This window comes from Panthera pardus, unplaced genomic scaffold (genome assembly GCF_024362965.1).
Source record: "Panthera pardus isolate Hobbes unplaced genomic scaffold, ASM2436296v1 HiC_scaffold_27, whole genome shotgun sequence".
In the NCBI taxonomy this organism is placed as follows: Eukaryota; Metazoa; Chordata; class Mammalia; order Carnivora; family Felidae; genus Panthera; species Panthera pardus.
The window spans coordinates 124,899,690-124,922,553 of record NW_026526843.1 but is presented as its reverse complement, the minus strand read 5'-3'; the positions used below and the strand labels follow the sequence as shown (position 1 = coordinate 124,922,553).

The following is a 22,864-nucleotide window of genomic DNA, read 5'->3' as shown; positions in this document are numbered from 1 at the left end:
ATTTCTCTAGGATATATGCTTTTTCTCTGCAAGAATGACACAAGTCTTGTGGAGAATACAAGTTTCCATCCACCTGTCTTTCCTGGCTTTCTCCTCTTCTAAAAGCCTCCCCCCCAAACAGGGGAGCAGCAAATAGTGTGTGGGTTGTCTGTGAAGTGTTAAAAGTCCGTCTAGATTCCTGACTTGCCACATTTCTTTAGAAAACTAACTCTACAGGCAGGGGCAGCTAGCTAGCTGATTCAGTTGGTTGAGCATCTGACTTTGTCTCAGTTCAGGATCGGATCTCAAGGTTCGTGAGTTTGAGTCCTGCATCAGGCCTGTTGCTGTCAGCACAGACCCTGCTTTGGATCCTCTACCACTCACTCTCTACACGCCCACAGCTCACACTAGCTCCCTCTCTCTCCCTCTCTCTCTCCCTCTCAAAAAAAAAAATCTAATTCTACAAAACACAGATTTCCTAACTGCTGCTTGAGCAAATGAGTTGACTTATAAAGGAAATATATGCTTTATTTTTAAAATATTAATAAACTCATCCCCCTAATAGCCCCAAACTGGAGACAACCCAGATATTCATCTACAGAAGAATGGGTACACAAATTGGGTGGGGCCAAACAACGGAATACTATGCAACAATAAAAATGAACAAAGTGATGATGCATTCGACAGCACAGGTGAATCTCACAAACGGTATGCCAAACAAAAGAAAGCTGACAGCGAAGATACGTTACATTCCGTGTGTTTCCATATATGTGAAGTTTAAGAATACGCAAACAGGGGCACTTGGGTGGCTCAGTCCGTTAAGCGTTCAACTTCAGCTCAGCTCATGATATCATGGTTGGTGGGTTGGAGGCCCACACTGGGGTCTGTGCTGACGACTCAGAGCCTGGAACCTGCTTTGGATTCTGTGTCTCCCTCTCTCTCTGACACTCCCCTGCTCACGCTCTGTGTGTCTCTCTCTCGAAAATAAATATACATTAAAAATTTAAAAATAATATGCAAACACATTTATGGTAGAGGAAACTAGATTAGTTGTTTACACATGGGTGGTGGGGGGGGGGGCAGGCCTACTATTGACTTGACTATTGACTAGCAAGAGTCAAGAAAGAGGTTTGGGGGACTGGAATATTCTTTTCCTTTAAATGGAAGTTACTGTGGGAAATAGGTAAATCTTCCCTGAGCTGTACATTTAAGGGGAGTATTTTTTAGTCTTTGTAAATTACACTGCAAGTAAAGTATGAAACAAAAAGAAATAAAAAAATGATAGTGTAAGTTTCTCTGTACTCTCCCTATTTGCTATAAATCTTTCTACCCTTGTGTCTCTTCTCTGCACAGTTCTGGCTCTGGTTCACTTTAATATCATGCTTACTGTGTGAGTTTTGATAATTTTGATCATAGCCTTAGATTAAAATTATATAAGTTTACAACTATAAGCATAGCTGGCAACAAAAGGGGGGAGAATAGAACCGATCTTTCCAACTGAAACAAAACAGAAAGAGGCCACATATGAGACCTACGTCAATATCTATCCATGCATCCCTGTCCACGGAAGCTTAAGGAAGGTGCCTTCCTGTTGGCCCTAACTTTGGCTCCTGTCATGACACATCTTTCTTCCAATTCAATATGAACCTTCTTATAGTTTTCCGACTTAAGACTCTCATGAAGTACAGTGATTATTTTGATGTAGGTCCTCCAAAAATAAATTTCTCTTCTAGAAACACCTCTCCAAGTGGTGTTTCACTGCTCTGGTGCTCTATAGCATCTCTTGGAATGTACCTGGCACTCATAATTCACAGATCCGCACTTGTAGTCATGGAAAAAGAAGGACATTTGTTTGTTTGGTAAATCACCTGTAGGCCCAATGTGGGGCTGGAACTCACAACCCTAGATCAAGAGTCACAGGCTCTGACAGCTGAGCAACCCAGGCACCCCAAGAATAATTTGACTTATTTCCCTTACAGTTTGGCAGCTACTACTACTCTGTGTGTCCTTAGAAAGGCTTTTTTTTTTTTTGCCACAGTAGGGAAACTAACGTGCTTTATCTTTTTCCCTGGTCAAGGAGAGCCTTGAGACATCTTGGGGGTCATTTTAGTTTAATCATTTCATCTCATCTGTGAAGAGCTTACATGTCATTCACTGGATGGTCCAACAAAGAAAGTTAAGTCCAGGCCCCTGTTGTTCTGACATAACCCAGCATCTTCACATTTTTACCACGGCCTACTAGTGTCTATGCCGTCGGCTTTTAAAACTGAGTTTATTTCAGTATCACTTTGATTATGAATGAAAACTCACAATATGGGGTAATGGCATCCCCGACATCATACCTGTCTTTCCATGCCACAGTGATATGGCTGTGTGTTTGTGGGAAAGCAAACTTGTAAACGTTAACTGCTTGTAACTTAGAAACGCAGGGACGGTGTTGCCAAACCACGGGGTGTCATTTCTTCGATAGATTGAACACAACTTTGCTTTGTGTTTTTATAAAATACCTGCTTTTTGTGTCACTTTTTATGGTAATAAAATATCTATCGCAAAGAATTTTTCATTTAACCATTTTGAAGCGTTCTGCAGCATTGGCGACATTCACGTTGTTGTGCAACCCTCACAACCATCCATCTCCAGAATTTTTTCATGTTCCAAAACAAACTCGGTACCCATTGAACACTAAGTCCCCTTGCCATCCACTATTGAACTTTCTGTCTTTATGAGTTTGATTAGGTTACTCATAGAAGTAGAACCATAGAGTATTTGTTCTTTTTGTCTGACTTACTTCCCTCGTTATAATGCCCTTGAGGTTCACCCGTGTTGTAGCAGGTGTCAGAATGTCCTTCTTGTAGAAGCCTGAATATCATTCCGGATATGGATAGACCACATTAGCTTATCCGTTCATCCACTGACGGGAATCTGTGTTGTTTCCACGCAAGCTCTTGTGAATAATGTTGCTACGGACATGAGTGGGCCAATATCTATTTGAGTTCCTGCTTTCTCTTCTTTTGGTTATTCATATCCAGAAGTGGAAGGGCTGCACCACATGGCAATCCTAAGTTTCAATTTTTGAGGAATCTCTGTACTGTTTTCCCCAGTGGCTGTGCTATTTAACATTCCCACCAGCAATGCACATTGTTGACTAAGCTTGTAATTTATTTTCCGATATGTTGCTGTCCTTCAAGATTCAGCTTCATTTTTTATGGGACATAAAATATGGGCCACTATTATAATTGTCATTGAAATTGCCTATTTATTTTAAGTTTACTTATTTGTTTTGAGACAGAAAAAACAGAGGAGAGGCAGAGACAGGGAGAGAGAGGGAATCACAAGCAGTCTCTGCACTGCCAGCACAGAGCTCCACGTGGGGCTTGAACTCACAAACTGTGAGATCATGTATGACCTGAGATGAATCCAGAGTCAGACGCTTAAGGGATTGAGCTGTCTAGGCACCTGTATTTTTTATTCTCTTTGGATGTGAATAAATGCCATCTGGTATCAGGAGAGCCATGAATAACTCTGTCAACACCAAGAGCTCTAGAGTCTGGCTTTGCCATTTATGTCTGTGTGACCTAGAGTAAGTTACTCAACCTCTCGGAGCTCAAGCCCCTCGTTTCAAAAATGGGGGTCATAACTCTATATCTATCATTGGGCTGCTATGAGAATTGAAATGTGTTAATGTGAATTATCTGGAATAGGCAATGACCTTTACAAAATGCAAGCTATGTATAATAAACATTTGGTAAGAGGCAGGGTATGTTGGGCTTTCTTCGGAGCCCCAAACTCTACATTAATTGTAGCTTTTTTTTTACTATAGGTTGTTCGTCTCTCCTTGTGGATCTTTGAAGGTTGGCTTGACATTTTCCCCTTCCAGGTTAAAATTTCCTGCTGCTACGAAGAATATTTACCATTCTTTAAGCTTCTGCACACTGGAGTCCTTCTACATGGCATATGGGTAATATGTTAACATAAGATACAGGGAGTGTTTAAAATTTGATCATCAGGAAAAACATGTTCTCATTCCACTGGTTCCACACACAGATGCACCCAAACTTCCTTGAACTGGCATACTTTTCTGCATTTGTAACATTCTTCGTCCTGATTCTTCATGCTGTCAAAACTCCTTGGTCTTATGGACCATTCGCTCAGACCTCTATGGGCAAGGAAATATCATTCCTGGAGAGTGAGGTCATCAAACTGGCCGTCAGCTCCAAACTCATCTTTCTAATTTTACTAAAACTGCTGCTTTCATGCAATGAGGAAGTGCATTCCCCAGAAGATTATGGAACAGAGAGGATACAGTGTTGGGGATATCAGGCTTCATAGCAAGGACATGTAGTTTGGAGGGTCCTAAAACTCTTCTACGTGGGTGGTTGTTTATGTTTCCCACTCACCATTCCACTCTGAGCATTCCTCTCTGTCTCATTCTTTCTGCTAATCAGCAGAGGGAGAAGCCCTAGGAGTATCATTTTCTGATTATCCTTGCCACGAACTCCAAGGATTAAAACTGAAACAGATGCAAACAGGTTGGGCCACAATCTAGATTTTGCTTTGTAAGAGATATTTGCTTCATGCAAAACACACCAAGCTATTTTTAAGTTGTACCCTTAAAAGAAGCCAACGTCTAAAGGGAGAGTTTTAAGCAAGGGATGGATTAAGAAAAAGTAAATAGGCATGAATTTTTTTAAGTAGGCTCTGTGCCCAGTGGAGGAGCCATGCGGGGCTTCATCTCATGACCCTGAGATCAAGACCTAAGCTGGGATCACAAGTCCGACAACTGACTCTGCCACTCAGGCACCCTTAGCATGATTTGTTGTGTGCAACATGTTACAGATCATCAAGGTTATGTTTATTCTGTTTTCCATTTAAAACTATGCACCATACAGATTATAGAAAATATGAAAATAAGAAGGAAATTCTCTACTTCTGTCAGTTGATCAGGGTTCCTCTTTTTGTGTGCATCCTTCTAAACTTTCAAAAACGTATGCACATATCTATACTTGCAGATATATAAAGAAAGTTGTGTGTTTTCTTTTGACGCAGATTGTCATACCATATGGATTATTTTTCATTTTGCTTTCCCATGGAGGTTTCTTCAGGTCATTTACACGGATTCACTCCTTCTTAGTAATGGTCGTGTAATATTTCACTATAATCCTTGATGTACTATAATTTAGTTAATGATTCCTCTATTTGTAGACATTCACTTAATTCCAATTTTTCTCCCTGATAAACAGTGCTGGAAAAAAAAAAAAAACCACATCTCTCTATGTATATTTTTGCAAACTCTTAGCAATAACTTGGCAAAAGTCCTGGAATTGGAGTTGCTAGACAAGAGATATTGAACAGTTTGGTGGTTGAGAGATATGTCACACTGTGTTCCCAGAATGGCATGTAAATTTATACCGTCACCGGGGTCATTTTATCCTTACATAAACATTTAGAACACTAATTGAAAGCGAATACATATATGAGACTATTAAATATGACGCGTAGACCAGAAGGGCAAGACATAAATATTGAGCACTTTCGGAACTGTGACTCATTCATTCTGATTCTTTTTTCTCTTTGGTGTGTTCCTGCTTTGATTTCATGATGCCTCTACCCTGTCATCCATCAACTGGAATTGAAGCACCTGTACCTCAAACTGATGGGCCTGTTTTTCAGTTATCTGGCCTGGGCTTTTGGCATCAGTCTAGCCAACAGCAGATCCTGGCGCGTGTGGGAGTTTAACAGCAACATTGTTTCCATTGTGTACATTGGACTTTGGGAAGCTTTCTACTTTCAAAAATGTAGCATCTCTGGTGCAATTCTTGAGTGGCCTATGTATGGCAGGATCAATGGAAGCTGGGTGATTTCAGATGAAATCTGGTATGGGCAGGGCCTGATATTGTTGGCAAATTCTTTGAATTCCGTAGTCCTGACTTTTGGTTCAGTGGCACTTGTGGTCCGCTGGATCCATGCCCCATACCCAGATTTCCTTCGATTGTGTTACAACATCTCTGCCTTCTTTCTCATCTGTAGCTGTAGTTGTACTGCAATTACAGCGAGCTGGAATTTTGCTGTGGATTTTTATGGCCAAACCACCCTTGATTTCCCACTTAGTTTTCCCATTGGAAAAGAAATGCTGATAAGGAAACGCTTCTCCTATGTATTCCCACTAGGAATCACAACTGCCACCCTCTCGCTAATAAGTGCTGCCATGTTCTTCTGTGGAACATTTTCCACGAAACAGAGGAGTAAAGTGAAACCCATGACTGTACGCAAACATCCCCCAATGAAAGGTGTGAATGAAGGTCCTACTGTTTGCAATGGCTGCCAATAAATTTCTTGAAGAAATGTCCTACATACATATAATATTGTTGTGATCATCTAAAATAAAACCTATTTGTTTTCAGGGTGTGTCTGACGTTTTATTCTCCTCTTCTACATTTTTCTGCAAACAACTTCCTTTCTTTGAAGCCTTTCAGTTTCTGAAATGTGTAGGCAAACATGTTGCGTGCATACACTTTCAAAAAATAAAGTTAGGAATAAAAAATATTTGAATGCTGCAAACACTCGGGTGCAAGCAACAATGCATGCAACAAACTCTAAGTTGAAACTTAGATTTTAAATAAGCCCACGTATACACACAGAAAAATAATCATGTCAAGAGCTTAGAGATCTTTAAGGCATCATAATTGGTTGGGATAGAACGGGATTTCTCAAAATCAGCGCCAATGACATTCTGGGCGAGATTTGTTGGGGGTGGGGGAGTATGTTGTGCCTTGTAAGAGGTGTATACCCATCTGTTGCCTCTACCCACTTGGTGCAAGGGGTGCTTCCTCTCCCCTTGTGTTGAGATAATAAATCTTCAGACATTTCCCAATATCCTTGGGGTAAAATTCCTCCCCATTGAGAACCTCGGGGTTTCAGGTTGCCAAAGGCCCTGGGTAATGAATGCTATGGCATGTTGGGAGGATTTTGAGGAAAATATTAAATAAAAGTGCATTGGATCAGTATATGATAACATCCTGGGCCTTTCATTACCTTAAACTCAGGGGTCTACTGGGAGTGATTTTGTTCCCTCCACCATGGAACATTTGGCAATATCAAGAAATATGATTTTTGAAGTATAAAACTGTATAGTAGTGTTAGGTAGCTAGCTAGATAGGGGGTAAATATGAAGAAGTTTCCTGAAACAGAGCCTGGAAGATAAAGATAATTTGAAACATGGAAGCACTTACAAGGCCTTGAAAATAGAATGAGAAGGCTCTGTGTGTGTCTCCAGGCATTTCAGTGGAATACAGACTGTGAAAATCTTGACATTTGAAGTGACGTTGAAATTTTTCCAGGGTTGATGAAATAAGTGCGACCTCAGAATGAGAAAGTACACTGAGTCTTGAGTAGATTCACACCTACCCTAGTGAAAACGCAGCAACTTCAGACCCATGGAGAAATCCTTAAACGGCACTAGAAGAGAAAACAGAAATTAAATGATAAAACATCTACAATTAGACCAACAAATGCCATACTTCTCAACAAAGATCAAAAACAGTAAAATGTTCTCTTCAAGGTGCTGATAGACTATAATGGTCAATTGGTAACTCTGTGTCTACTAACCCACCACTTGACAATAAGGACAGAACAAAGACATTTTCAGATAAAGAACATAGAAAAGGAGCCCTTTGGGAAGACAGTAATTGCGTCCAGAATGAAGGAGTTGAATCAAAAGCAATCATAAACAAAGAAATTGGTGAACAGATGGGAATATCTAACCAGCACTGATTATAATTTTAACATACCAATGCCATGGAGGTCACATATGGCACGTTAGACAAGAGAGGAATAATTAGGACTAATGCTTTTTTAATTGCTCGTTTATTTTCAGTCATTGAGTAACTTGATATTTAATACAATTGAGTATATATGCTCAATGCTAAGGATAACCACTAGACAACTAGGAAGAGGATGAAAAGAAATTGAAGGCATAGGGACTGGAAAGATGGAAACAAAAGTGTAAGTTTTCCAAGACAGCATGATTATGTAGGAAATCCAAGAAAAGACTGCATAGTCATGATTTCATTCATGTGAACTCCCTAGGATGAGTTAAGTTGGCAGAGGGGCAGAGGGGCAGGGGGACCCTAAGCTCGTATGGTCCTTCAGCAGAGCTAGATAAATATCAAATCATTACGAACACCCAGGAAATCAACCTGGGAGCTAAGAGAACAAAACTGCAAGTCAACGAGTCGAAAAATGTCCACCTCATGGAAGATAGGAGCTGTGTAGAGCTGATTTGGAGCAGAGAAGAACTGTCGATGCTGTGGATGGAGCCCTGCTTATAAAGATTTCCACAAGTTCCTTTACGCAGCAAAGCACAAAATCTGAAAGTTTACAAGCCTGCCATCACCAGGGTTATGCCTGCCTGCCTTTTTCACTGTGGGGAAGGAAGGCAGTGACCCAGGTGCAGACAGCGTGGCTTCACGGTCCCCTTTGTCGCACAGGTAGAAAAGGTTCCCCTTCTTTCAGTGCATTGGGGCATGGCAGCAAGGCCTCCCTCATGAGAAAAACTCATGGCTCCAACATGCCACACTGTTCCCAGATGTAGAAGCAGAGACAGTGGCTGAGGCCATCAAGCTTTGTTGTTGGCCTTCTGCTGCAATTTGCCACGAATTCCAAACTGTGTGGCCATCAATCACTTTCCTGGGATGAGCTGGAAAATGGGAAAAGGGTGGTGAGATTAAGCAGTGTTCTTTGATGCGGGAGTCCCTACTATTTGGAGTTTAGGCATCCAGCGTGTCCCTGAGATAAAGCATGGGGATACTATGCTGCCTGGCAGGCAGAAGGACTCAGGCACAGAGTGAGGGAAAGGATCTTATGAAAGTCAGGTACACAGGAGTGGTGATTGTTTGCTTTACCGAGATAGCTTCCCAGAAAATGGCAAGGACAAACTCTCCATTCCAGGGATGACGAACCAGGGAGATGCCATTTCCTGCCCCACCGATCATCAGTGACTGACCTCGGTGAGCTAAACAGTGCCAATAAGTGGCTACTAAAGCCACCTACACCAGGACTCACCCCTGTGCACCTCACAGGTGCATCTCTACTAAGGCATGAGATTAAGCTCAACATAACCACCGTCCCCCAGAACACCAGCACAAAACCCTCACTCAAAACAAGTGTACTGATTAAGAAGCGGAATCCTGCAAGAAGCCTGAAAGAAAGAACAGAAAGAAGAAGTAATGTCCAGGGATTTAATCAATGCAGGTATAAGATGTCTTCACCAGAACTGGAAACAACAATCAGGGTGCCTGGGTAGCTCAGTTAGTTGAATGTCTGACCCTTGATTTTGGATCAGATAATGATCCTAGGGGTCATAGAATCAAGCCCTATGTTGAACTCCACACTAAGTATTGAGGCTGCTAAAGATTCATTCCCTCTATCTCTGCCCCTTCACCCAATTGTTCATGCTCTCTCTCAAACCATTGTTATCGTCGTCACCCTCCTCCTCCTCCTCCTCCTCCTCCTCCTCCTCCTCCTCCTCCTCGTCATCATCATCCATCATCATCCAAGATTTTTAAAAATAAAACAAACAATCATAATGATACTTGCTATCCTAAAAAAGCATAAAACACACCAGAGAATCCTTGCTGCAGATGTACAAGAACTAAAGTCGAGGCAGGCTGAAATTTTAAAAGCTATAACTGAGATGCAAGCATGAATGGATGCCATGACAATGGGGATGGATGAAGCAGGGGAAGGAATCAGTGATATAAAAGATAAAAAGTATGGAAAATAATGAATCTTAAAAGAAGAGGGAAGGAAATAATTGAATCACAAATGTAGACTTAAGGAACTCAGTGACTCATTAAAGTAATATAATTTATTTCATTGGAGTCTGAGAAGTTGAGCAGAGAGAAAAAAGTGCAGAACACTTATTTCAGCAAATTATAGCCCAACACACCCCTGATCTGGGGAAAGTCATAGACATTGAAAGGCAAGAAGCTCACAGATCTCCCATTAAATTAAACCAAAGCGAGCCATCACCAAGATATATCGGAGTCAGATTTATAAACTATAGAGAAAAGGAAGGAATCCTGAAAGTAGGAAGAAAAAAAAACCACAAAAAAACCAAGAAACAAACAAAGAAACAAACAAACAAGAAAATAAACAACAAAAAAAAAAAAACAACACCTAAACCTACAAAGGAAGACAAATCAAATTCACAGCAAATCTGTCCACAGAAAGTTAGTAGGCCATACATGAGCTGCAGGATATATTCAACTGCTAAATGGGAAAACTATTCAACCAAAAATACTCTATTCATAATGGAAGCACTGATAAGAGATAAGGAGTCCCCCTAATAAAAACTAAATGAAGGTGTGACCGCTAAACCAGACCTGCAGGAAATATTAAAGGAAACTCTTTGAGTGAGGAAGCAAAGAACACAAACAACAAAGTCTAGAAAGGAACAGAGAAAACCTCCAGAAATGACAAGTTTACAGGTAATTACAATGGCAGTAAAGTCATATCTACTGATAATCTGACTATAAATGCACTAAATGCTCCAAACAAAAGAACCAAAGTAACAGAATGGATTAAACAATAAGAACTATCCATATTCCGGTTACCAGAGACTCATTTTATATGTAAAGCCACATGCAGGTTGAAAGTGATGAGATAGAGAACAATCTATCAAGTTAATGCACCTCAAAAGAAATCTAGCGTAGACATACTTATATTGGACAAACTAGACTTTAAACCAAAGACTATAAGAAGAGGTGAAGTTGGGAAGCATATCATAATTAAAGGGTCTAACTGTCAAGAATATCTAACGATTGCTGTGTCTCTGACATCTTTCTTCCTTCTTTAGGAAAGCCTGGCTTGCTAGATAGTTTCCTCTTCTGACCGGCTTTGCTGCATCCCAGAGGTTTTGAGTTGTGGTGCTATCATTTTCACTGACTTCCGTATACGTTTCAATTTCCTCTTTAAACCGTTGGTTAGCCCACTCATTCTTTATGAGGATGTTCTTCATTCTCCAAGTATTTGTTCCCTTTCAGAATTGTTTCTTGTGGTGGATTTCAAGTTTCGTAGTGTTGTGGTCTGAAAATATGCACGGTATGATCTCGACCTTTTTGTACGTACTTAGGGCTGATTTGTGTCCCAGTATATGATCTATTCTGGAGAACGTTCCATGTGCACTGGAGAAGAAAGTATATTCTGCTGCTTTGGGTTGAAATATTCTGAATATATCTGTTAAGCACATCTGGTCCAATGTGTCATTCAAAGACATCGTTTCCTTGTAGATTTTTTCATTAGATGATCTACCTGTCCATTACTGTGAATGGGGTGTTGAAGTCTCCTCCTATTATGGTATCACTACCGATGAGTTAAAATGTTTGAGATTAATTGATTTATATATTTGGGTGCTCTCACATTTGGCACATAAATGTTTACAATTGCGAGGTCTTCTTGGAGGGTAGACCCCTTGATTATGATATAAGCCTCTTCTGCATCTCTTGATGCAGTCTTTATTTTAATGTCTAGATTGTCTGACAGAAGTATGGCTACACTGGCTTTCTTTTGTTGACCGTTAGTATGTCGGATGGATCTCCATCCCCTTATTTTCACTCTGAAGGTGTCTTTACATGTAAACTGGGTCTCTTGTAAACAGCATATTGATGGATCTTGTTCTCTTATCCGTTCTGTTAACCTATGTCTTTTGATTGGAGCATTGAGTCCATTGACATTTAGAGCGAGAACTGAAAGATATGAGTTTACTGCCATTATGTTGTTTGTAGAGTCGGAGTTTCTGGTGGTTATATGATTACGAATATATTGAATATATATTCATATTCATCATGTCTCCCCTCAGAGTGTCCCCCTTAAAATTGCATGCAGGACTGTTTTAGTGGCCACAAACTCCTTTAATTTTTGTTTGTCTGGGGACTTTTTCTCTCTCCTTCTAATTTGAATGACAGCCTTGCTAGATAAAGAATTCTTGGCTGCGTATTTCTCCTATTCAGCACTTTCAGTATGTCCTACCACTCCTTTGATGCCTGCCAAGTATCTGTGCATAGGTTTCCTGCAAACGTGGTCTGTCTTCCCTTGTAGTTTAGGGACTTGTTTCCCTTGCTGCCTTCATGATTCTCTTCTTGCCTGAGTATTTTGTGAATTTGACTGTGATATACCTTGCTGAGGGTTGTTTTTGTTGAATCCCATGGGGGGTCCTCTGTGATTCCTGGTTTTTGATGTCCGTGTCTTTCCCCAGGTTACCAAAGTTTTCTGCTACGATTTGCTCACATAACCCTTCTACCCCTATTTGTCTCCCTTCCTCTTCTGGTACCCCTAGGATTCAGATCTGGTTCCTTTGGCATGAGTCACTGATTTCTCTAATTCTTCAATCGTGCTCTTTTCCTTAAGCTCCCTCGATTTTCCTGCTTCCATATTCTCCATAAGTTTGGCCTCTACATTGCTGATTCTCTGTTCTGTCTCATCCATCCTTGACACCGCGGCATCCAGCCGTCACTGCAGCTCAGTTATATCATTTTTCATTTCATTCTGGCCAGTTTTTACTTCATTTTTTCTCTGCACAAAGGGACTCTAAACTCCTTTGGACTCCAGCTAGTATTCTTACAATCGTGATTCTAAATTCTGCGTCAGACACCTTGCTTGCATCTGTGTCGGTTAAATCTCTGGCTGTCGTTTCTTCATGCCCTTTCTTTTCAGCTGAATTCCTTCCTTTTGTCATTTTGAGGGGAGAAGAGGAATTCATGAGGTAGAAAAACTTAAATGAAAAAAATTCAAATTAAATATTAATATTAAAAAATTAAGCACGTGAATAGAAAAAGTAGAAAAATGATGCTAGAGTCTAGGCATGTTTTGTCTGGGTGTTGAAAATGGTTTGATACAGTTGAGAAAAAAAACAGGGGGAGGAAAAATAAGAAAAAAATAATAAAAATTTTAAGATGAGAAATCGTTTGAGAATTTGAAAAAAAAATACACCGAAGTAGACTAAAATGAGATGATGGGAGTAAAACAGATTTTGTGAAATATACACAAAAATATACACAAAATATACACAAAAAATACAGAATAAAGTAGAAAAAGTTAAAGAAAATTAGTAAAAATTAAAAAATATGTATCTTTTGTCTTTCTGTATTCAAGAAAAAGAAAAGAAACGAATTAGAGAAAAAAGATTTAAACTAAGGAAAAAAAGGAAATAGTTTGAAAATCTGAAAAAGGGAATACACTGTAGTACACTAAAATACATTATGGAAGTAAATAGAATTTGGAAAAAATTACATAAAGCAAAACATATAGCAAAAAGTGAAAAAATTATTTTAAAGGAAAGTGAAAGTGAAAATGAAAATTTTCACCTTCTGCAATCAAGAACAAGAAAAGAGACGAAAAAGAGAAAAAAGAAAACAAAGAAAAATGGAAAACGTTTGAAACATTGAAAAGGTGAATAAACTGAAGTACACTAAAATACAATATTGGGAGTAAAATAGAATTTGAAAAAAAGTACACAAAAGTACAAAACAGTAATATAAATTAAAGAAAACATATTTAATGAGAATTGAAAATAAAAATGAGTTTTCTCTCTTGCTGTATTCAAAAAACAGCGTAAAAGAGAAAAGGAAAAAAGGAATGAAAGAAAGAGAGGAAATTGAATCGATGGACCTGCTAACAGATTGAAGTAGGACTGAAATTATTTCTCTTTCTCCTAGAAGTCAGTCTATGTACCGCTTTATAGTCCATAAACTAAGCCGGGTGGGTGTGAGACTTGTGCTGCTGAGAGCGAAGGTGGCCCGGCTAGGCGGGGCTCCGTGTAACCGCTCTGTTGTCCACTAGATGGCGCTGCCAGCCCACTGGGGTGGATTGTTGCCACTCTCCTTGGTGCATATGCACATGCCCATGAGCGGTGAAAATGGCGCCATCCAGCTACCCAGTCTGTTCTCCTGGATCAGCAATCACACACCCGTCCTCTGTCTTCAGCTTCTGTCCACTGCGCGCTTTTGCATTCTCCGTGACCAGGCCCCAGGGAGTACCTCTCTCCTGAGTTGCGTCTCAGATGCGCTGGTTTTCCGGGCCCCTTACTTCTGAAGGACTGCGGCTTTGACCCGTCCCGTCCCTCTGCAGAAGGGTCTCACCGAGCAATGGCCGAATGAGCAATGGCTGAACGTAGGCTGCACCTAGGAACGCTTGCTGGGCCCTGCTGCTGCCAGTGCTCCGACACTATGGACCAATGCCAGCCCGCCCCACAAAAAGTTTGCAAGTCAGTGTAACCGCAGCATTTCAGGGATTATGGAAAACCACCACACACATCTGGCACCAGACTTCACGACACTTAACGACCTTGTTCCAGCACCAGCAAATGGGGTGTGCATGGACCAGGTGGCTTCAACAGTCCCTACCAAATGTCTTTCCAGCAGTGGAACCACCTTTTTCTGAGTGGCCTGAGAACCTCCTACACGACCCTGTTCCTGAGAATTAGCCCTTCCCACCACAGCACTGCCAGGCATAGAACTGCGGATTTGCAGACTTTGCGCACCCTGTTTACAGTCTGAATGGAATTTAAACCCTCCTATTTCTCCTTTCTCCCATTTCAGTTTAGTCCGTGCGGCCACGTCCAATTTTCCACATTCTCTCCACCTGCTTTGGGGATGGGTGGGTTCCCTGTATGCTCTGCCCCCGCTTCCACCTGCCCAGTCTCCTTCGCCTCTCCGCGCACAAAAGCACCTCCCTTCCCATGCCTCCTCGCTCTCCAAGTTCACTTCTGCATGCCACGTACCTGCTGAATTCGGTGGTTCAGGATATGCAGATTGCTGTGCTAATCCTCCAGTCAGTTTCCTGGGTGGGTAGGATGGTTTAGTGTTGGTCTGGCTGTATCTCATGCACGCGAGACACTTAAGAAGCTTCCATGCTGTCTGCCATCATCTTGGCTCCTCCCCAAAGGGGTGAGATCTGTAGTACCCGTTCTCCAACATCAGCTATCCCACAGGACAGACCTGGTCGGTGACAAACCTGAAAAGGACATGTAGCAAAAAGGGAGGCCACCCTGGAGGGGGAGGCAGAGAAGTGGCTCCGGACCTGGGAGGGGAGGCAGGGGCTCAGTTGCCGGAGCCACGCCCACTGCCCTCCTGCTGATTGCTCCTGAACAGCAGCCCACTGCTCACCTAGGCAGAGCTCCTTCACCCCAAGGACACATGGTCACAAAGTTCACTGCCTCTGCCTCTGCCTCTGCCCCACCTGCACGTCAGCCAGGGCCACTGCAGTGTCCGAAGGGCCACAGGGCCGTGGGCATGCTTCCCAAATGCTAGTGGGCTCCGGAAGGAGGCAGCAGGCATGTAAAAGCCTTGGGCCTGGACACTCCACCTGAGGGCCTAGTCTGGAGCCTCATGCCTCAAGTTCCCTTTCCTTGTGCTCTGTGTCCCTAGCCTGAGATTGGGCTAGGGCCCCAAACCGCATGAGTCATGGTCCGCAAAACACTGACATTCCTGACAATACCAGGCCTCCATTCTGCTGGAAGAGGGCGTTCAAGGGTCCAGGAATCACAGCAACACCCCTTCTCTCAGTCCCAGATACTGACGCTCATTCATAAATGAACACACACACACACACACACACACACACACACACACACACACGTACAAACACACTTCCTCCCTGTGGCTATCTCCAGTTGTGACTTACTCTCCTTCCTCTGCCTCCTTCGGTATCCCTCTGGTCTCTGTCTGTCTCTTTGTCTCTGTGATAGTTTTCTTTTCAGAACGCTTCCTCCCACCCCACCTCCGTCTCTCTTTCTCTTTCTCTGTCCAGTCCTTGTACCGTATGAGTTCATCTGGGCTCCCGTGTGCCGTGCATGTCCATATGGACATAGTAGGCTGCTGACGGCACAGGGCTTCAGGGGAACACGCAAAGAAACACACAAGTAACAGGGGTGAGAGCACATCCAGACCTCCCAAGCCGTGACTGCCTCCAGGCAGCCCACACAAGCTGGGTATACATGTGAACCGTGAAAGGTCAGTCCCTTGGCCCTTGCCCTGTAGGTTGCAGACAGCTGGGAGGTACTGAAACCCAAGACACTCCCCAGGGTTGAGAGGGGCTGAGGTGAGCGCAGGGGTCGATAGGCTGGGAACCTAGTCGTGGCTGGTGTTTCTCCACCTGCCACATTCCAGTTTTGTCGGTACTGGAAGGTTGGTATCAGTTGTGGCTGTCTTTCCTTGGCATCTCAGTGCAAGCTTCCTTGACCCAATGGAGATACTGAATCTGCCCTAGTTTTCAGCCAGCTTTGGGCCCCAGCACAAATGCATGTGTTGTGTGAGGGGGGAAAGCAAGTGTGAGTCGTGGGAAGGAGCTAGCCTCGCGAGCGGGATGTGACAGAGGGCACGTGTGAGTGCAGAGGTCCACTAGAGTGTCTGTGAGTGTATCGTGGCTGGCGCCTTTGAGTACTTTTGCGTGAGACCCGGCGTTTGCGCTGGCAGCGTGTGCGTGTCTGTGTCCACGTGCCGCGTGGCCGTGCATCTTTGTGCCTGAGTGAGTGTGCGTAGGCCGTTGGGGAGCAAAGGAAAGAGACTGGGGGCTTTCCTGATTTGGTGCGTACCGGGGTGGTTCAAGTGCCAAAGTTCAGAGAGTGCCATCCCTTTGCTCCTGGGATCGCGCATGATAGGCAGCCTCCCCTAGGGTGGTGTCCTCTCCATGTCACACACCTCTTGTCACCGAGTGACAAGAGTTTTCCCTAGCGGGAACAGTGTTCCCTAGCGGGTGCACTGCTAGCCTGCTGTCATGACATACATGTCTTCTTGGAGTAGGGATGGACGTAGGGCGTATGCAAAGGAGGCAGACCAGATGCAAACCAGGGTGCAGACAGCGGGCGCACAGCTGAAATGCGTTTCACGGACAGCTACGCTGACCCGCTCAGGGGATTTGCCAGACTATGGGCACGATGACCAAAGATGGGGGTGTAAACGTGAAAAGCGTGGAGGTCCCCCTTTTCCCGTGTGTGTAGATAGCCTCGTGCCCAGGCCGTACGGGACGCCGGGGGGGGGGGGGGGGGGGATGTGAAAGTCCCCTTTTCATTGACAGAGGCCAAACAGGGCACGCAGAGGGCTAAGTTGGAGGCCCCTGGAGGCGCCGCACTACCGAAGCCCGGGGCTCGCTGTGTGCCGTTACACGCTCGCAGCAGATTCCCACCGCCCTGAAAGGTGGGGCCGCCGACGCCACGCCCACTGCCGTCCTCATGATTGGTCCTGGAGCCTGGCTGGGAGTCTGGGCGTGGTTTGCAACGCCCTCAGCTTCAGAGCCGCATGCGCACTTCTCTCACCACAAAGGCCTCTGCGGCAGCATCACCACAGCGACAGCCACCGCCGTGGCTTCCTGGGTACAGCGCCTGTGCGCATGCGCCCCCTGGGCCCTTGGTCCACGGCAGAAGGCGGGAGGGCGTTGTCAGCCATTGTCGTCAGGGCTCCACTGACTGGGTCTGGTGAGGGAGGCCCGTGCTTTCACCTCCTGCCGCTTCGTTTGAATCTGCCCCACCTGCGGTCCTGGGCCAGCTCCACATGGCGAAGGATGTAGTGTCTGGAAAATGTGGCAGTGCCCCGTAAACTGCGGTCGCGTTCGTCATGGAAGGCGGTAGTCAAGAGACCCGGGCTCGAGGGCATACAGTATTCCTGGACGCGACTGAGGCGCCACACGACGATGGTGTCGGGGCCAGAATGCCCCGAAGTGCACAAGAATATCCGGTCCGACGTGAGACAGAGGTGTCCGGCCGAAGGGAGGATTTGAAGCTGCTGGTGGACAACATAATATCGGTGGCGGAGCTGTTGGGCCTGGTGGAGGAGGGCGTTGAGGCGGCGGCCACAGAAATACACGTTCTTGCAGATGAGAAGGATGACCAGAGGAAGCATGAGGAAGACGAGGGACAGGCGGGGGAGCAGGATAATTATGTAGAGGAGGGACAGGAGGAGGAAGAGGAGGTGGAGGATAAGGACCAAGAAGAGGGGGAGGAGGAGGAGCGGGAGGAGGACGAGGAGGAATGGGAGGAGGAGGAGGAGGAATGGGAGGAGGACGACGACGAGGATGAGGATGAGGATGAGGAAGATGATTTTCAAGAGGAGGAGGAGTGGGAGGAGGATGACGATGACGATGAGGATGAGGATGTGGAAGATGATTTTCATGAGGAGGAGGAGGACGAGGAGGAGCAGGATCATAAGAGAAGTAGGAGGAGGAGAAGTAGGAGGAGGAACAGGAACAGAAGGATTAGGAGTAAGAGGAGAAGGAGGGGGAAGAAGGTCAAAAGCCGACGATCAGGGGGAGGAGGAGCAGGGGCAGGACCAGCAGCAGGAGGAGCAGGAGGCCTTACAAAAGGAGCAGAAAGAGAAGGGGGAGGATCAGGAGCAGAGAGATTAGGAGGAGGATGGGGAAGAGTTAAGGGAAGTTGCGGAGCAGGAAGCGGGGGAGCAGGGGCAACAGGATTAACAAGAAGAGCTGCAGGAGGAAGAGGCAAAGCTGGGAAAGGAGGAGAAGGAAGAGATGGAGCTGGGGCACGAAGAGCAGGAGCTGAGGAGCAGGAGAAGGAGGAACCAAAGTGGAAGGAGCAAGGCGGCTGGTGCCTGGGGAACGCACAGGAGCTGCACGTGAAGCAGGAGGAAGAGACGCAGATGAGTGCAAGCCTACATCCTTTCCTGTCCTTGCTCGAGGCTCTTCAGACGGAGGTGCAGCCCTTGAATACACATGCCAGCCGGGAGGACTCTCAACGCAAACCCAGCATATGGCAGAGGCGGCAGCGTCATCTGCAGCAGAGAAGTGCCCTTATCCAGGGCATCCGTGGTTTCTGGGCCAAGGCTGTATCCTTCCTGCTGCTGGTGGAGGGTCCACAGGGGGCTGGGCTTGCGCAAGAGGAAGGAAAGGGCGGTGACATTTAGAGAAACCCAGGACAGGGACTGGAGCTAAGCCGCGCTCCAGTGGCCGGGAACGTGCAAACGTGATCCCATCCGGTGGTCCTGGCTCTGCAATGAGTGTGGGAGGAGGGCAGTGCCGGGGTGGGGGAGGCATGTGTGCTTTACGTCGCACCTGGCACGGAAACAGCGCTGGGAGAGTGGGGAGTGGCGGTGGAGGTCCAGGCCAGGTCGGGGAAATGACCGAGGGCTTCTTCCCACACAAAGCCGCGTGGGGGCACGTTTCTGGGTCCCGCTAAGCATCTTGCTGCGGGGAAGGCGATGTGAATGCCCACTGGTCGGCGCGAGACCGGATGTGTGCTGTCTGGCTGTGTGGAAGTAAGCGTCCTCAGTGTCCTCACGAGCACACAAAGCTAGGCGTGGTTGCGGGCGTCTGGGCATGCACAGCCTCCTGTGCGTGTCTAGCAGAGCCCTGCGCGATCCGGAGACCCCGTGGGCCTGGACGCAGCCTGTGGGGAGGGCTTGAGACCCTGGGGGAGGACGCCAGTCCCGGGGGGAGGACGCCTGGATGCTGTCCACACTGGTTCTCTGGTTCGAGCTCTCTCACGCCCAGCACCTGAAGGCTCCTTGACCTGCGGCAGTTTGTGAACCACCCTCAGATGTCAGCCCTGATTAGTAAGCCCGATGAAAGCATGCTTCGCCACATGACCAATTTGAAGGTCGGCCTGGGAGTGGGAGGTGGTGTGGGTGGCTGGCTGTGTGGGGAGGGGAGGTGGTGGGGAGAAGTGATGTGTTCCTTCCTCAGGGGAGGGCGGGTCTCCTGGAACAAGATTTCACATTTCTGCCCCACTGTACCACGGCAGGTGGAGGAACACAAGTTTCCCAGGGAATGCCGGAAGATCCTGCTGTTTTTTGGCAAGAACTCCTACTTCCAGAATGAAGTCGTTACGAAGGAGTATGTCCTAGGCCTTGATGGTAAGTGTCCACTGACTGCATGGGCGGCAGTGGGTGGAGGGTTGAATGTGATAAGTTCTCTGGCGCCTTCTCACATACTCGTCTTCCTGCAGGGTATAGGGCGTCTCATTCCAGTCCCATCCAGTGGTACCCAAGGTACAGACAGGAGGCCTACAGACGCAGGCATGACAACAGCAGCCTCAACTTCTTCAACTGGTTCTCTGACCACAGCTTTGCCGGCTCTAGCAGGATTGCTGAGGTGGGGCCCTGTAACAAGGAAGGGAGGTGATTTTCATGGGTTCCCCCACTGCGTGGGATAGCTACCTGAGGCCTGGCCTGTCTCCCCTACCAGATAATCATAGAGGATCTTTGGCCCAACCCCCTGCCGTATTTCAAGATGAAGGAGGCCCCAGGAGACAGAACTGAGAGGGAAAGAGGTGAGCAGCCAAGGGTGTGGGCACGGAAATGTGTGTCATGGGGTCCAGGGCACAATTCTCTTCTGCATGGAGGCACCGAGACTCACAGCGGCACAGGAGGTGACCCCAGGTCAAAAGGGCATCAGCCTGAGACAGGGAGTCTTAAGAAGTAACGTGTCAAAGAGGCTTTGCCCCTTTGGGGAGCCTGAAGGTGGGAAGGGGGCTAGACAAAAAGAATGAGCAAAGCGGGACAACCAAAGCTGGCTCATCACATAGCACGGTGACAACTGTCATTCCCGGACCATGAACCCCACCCTCAGGCCTCCTACCACCATCCCACATGTTGTCTGGCTTCTGGATCCCCTTGTCAGCTTTGGCACAGCTTATCACACCCTCCCATCCTACTTTCCGTTTGGAAACATTCAAGCAACCTTACTCAGGGCCAAGATAAGACTCTCACCTGTCCTGTGTGTGTGTGTGTGTGTGTGTGCGTGTGTGTGTGTGTGTGTGTATGTGTGTGTGTCTGTCTGTCTGTCTGTCTGTGTGTACCCATATATCCCAGGGATATGCACGATCTTGAGAAGAGTATGAAGGAGCGTCGCACTTCATCGACCCCAGTGGAAACCCTTCCGATGCTCACCGATGGTCCACAAGATTCTCCTGGCCATGAAATAAGGACAAGGGTGGTGGTGACACGTGGCGCAGGGCGGGGGTCCAATACATTTGAAGAAATATAGAATGGGAAATAAACAGCATGAAGTGTTTGTGTGTGTCTTCCTCTCAGGTTCGCTCTGGGGCGTGTCCATGTATACATGCAGCTGTCCAGAGGTGTAAGTGTTCTGTGCCTGCACATTGGAGTTCCAAGGAAGGGCGGGACGTAGGACATTGTCCGTAGGGATGGGTCACACATTGGGATTGCATGTGAGGTCAGTAAGATTGAAGCAATGGGGACTTGAGTGAGGGAGGCCAGGGCACAAACCTGAGAGAAAGGCCAGTGCCCAGGTTCATAGCTTTCCTGTGAAAATGAGGAAATTCAAGGAAACGGAGAGGCCAGCACAGGCCAGGGATGTCCAATATTCAGGGTTTGGGCATGTCCATGATGGTGCCCCCAGAATCCCGCATGGGGACACCCTCAGTCATGTTGACTGAACCGCCACACAGGGAGGAATTCCCAGGGTTGATTACCCTCTGGTTTTCAGACGTCTACCAATGCAGACTGTCTTGTGGACAAGGTCAGGATCTCAGGACCAGCCACACATATTTGAGGGATTGTGAGCAGGTTGTAAGATTGGCGTCCAGGGGAAGGAACCGAGGGACCAGAGGCAGAGTGGGTGGGTAAGACCGATGAAGTTCTGCTTCAGGCAGAGTTGACAGGGACAACATACACACTGCAGAGAAAACAGCCCACTACAGTCTCACGCAACTCCAAAATCACAGCCAACTTTTCTGGTTCCACTTCCTGAAGCTGAGCCTCCCAAACACCGCTTCACTTATTCCCCCCCCCCCACACACACACAAGACTCCTGAAGGAGTCCTAGTGCTGATGCCCTTGTGTGAACTTTGCTGTTTCTGAAAAGACCTCTGGTTACGAATGGGTGGCCCAGATTGCAAGCCAACAGAGGGGAGGGTCGCGGGGAGGTGGGGCTCTTCAAGGGCACGAACACGCCAACCTCTCCCGTGTGCCCTCTGCCCTCTCATCATCAGCCGTGATGAGTCGGGTGATGCTCTTCCTCTGTGTCCACAGGCTTAAGCCGTGTGTCCAACACGCCATGTGAGACTTGTGAGAAGACTCCCAAGTGCAAACACCAGCAGGCGCTCAGGGAGGTCGCCTCGTCCCAGGCAGCCTGTGTTCCTTTGCCTGAGTGCCAGGACAAAGGCTGCCTCAGCCACATAGGGAACGATGGACTTGTGAGGCCTTAGCATTCTGTGCAGAGGTCCCCGGCAGGCCTGGAGCTTAGAAAGGACTGGGACGAGCCTCACCTGCGAAGACGTGAGTGCTGGGATACTCCTTACACAGCAGATGGCTGCTTGCCAGAGATGTCTGTGCTAGGGATGGGGCAAAAGCTCCACCGTGCGAGCAGTGCAGTCGACAGAGTTCAGGCTTGTCCATCGCAGGCTCTTCTGTATCCCCATGTAACACGGCCCCCAGCACAGCGTGCCTGACACTGACCTCCCGACACTAATATTCCTGTCTCCCAAGCTGCCCAAGCTCCCCAGGATCCCCACTGCACAGCTCTGCAGTACAAGAGCCTTCTCTGCAGTGGCTCTATTCCAGAGAAGGCGTGGGCAGTCCCAATGCATGGAGGCCTCTTGCCCCTATCATATGCAGACAACACGGTCAGCGGGGTGTCAGCACGCTGTGGAGTTGAGGATCTGTGCGACCAAGCCTTACCTCTTCCAGGGCAGAGGCTGTCGCACTCTCTAGAAGGGAAGGCAGGCCTTTCTCTCGCTGCTGTCTGCACACTGGCTGGAGAGGCACGTCTTCTCAGCTGCTTGATGGGTAAATGTCAGGGTACCCTGGAAAAGCTCCCAGTGCTGACCCGAGTCTTTGGGTGTGAACATCCAAAGAAAGTATGGCCAGTGATTGTGCAGTGGGAATACGGCCTCAGTGGTCATGAGGCTGGGCCCTTTGGG

General features: G+C 46.6%; 2 protein-coding genes across 2 annotated transcripts; both read left to right on the top strand.

The window, feature by feature from the left end:
- The first annotated feature begins 5,593 nt into the window (after window positions 1-5,593).
- Window positions 5,594-6,320, top strand: LOC128773876 (uncharacterized). The gene has a single exon (XM_053891914.1). The coding sequence runs from the start codon at window positions 5,633-5,635 to the stop codon at window positions 6,305-6,307; it is 675 nt and encodes a 224-aa protein (XP_053747889.1). The 5' UTR covers window positions 5,594-5,632; the 3' UTR covers window positions 6,308-6,320.
- Window positions 6,321-17,585: 11,265 nt separating this feature from the next.
- LOC128773795 (testis-specific Y-encoded protein 1-like) lies at window positions 17,586-22,393 on the top strand. Its single transcript, XM_053891384.1, has 7 exons — window positions 17,586-17,939; window positions 18,060-18,809; window positions 19,502-19,579; window positions 19,724-19,835; window positions 19,928-20,073; window positions 20,167-20,205; window positions 22,163-22,393. Exons 1-7 carry the CDS (start codon window positions 17,586-17,588, stop codon window positions 22,391-22,393), a joined length of 1,710 nt encoding a protein of 569 aa, XP_053747359.1.
- The last annotated feature ends 471 nt before the right edge of the window (window positions 22,394-22,864 follow it).

Bases quoted from the DNA above. Each gene is read 5' to 3' on its own strand.
- LOC128773876 (XM_053891914.1), top strand. From the start codon at position 5,633: ATGGGCCTGTTTTTCAGTTATCTGGCCTGGGCTTTTGGCATCAGTCTA.
- LOC128773795 (XM_053891384.1), top strand. From the start codon at position 17,586: ATGGAAGGCGGTAGTCAAGAGACCCGGGCTCGAGGGCATACAGTATTC. The intron at 17,940-18,059 runs GTGGAGGATAAG...GATGAGGATGAG, and splicing joins GACAGGAGGAGGAAGAGGAG to GAAGATGATTTTCAAGAGGA. The intron at 19,580-19,723 runs GTCGGCCTGGGA...GTACCACGGCAG, and splicing joins GCCACATGACCAATTTGAAG to GTGGAGGAACACAAGTTTCC.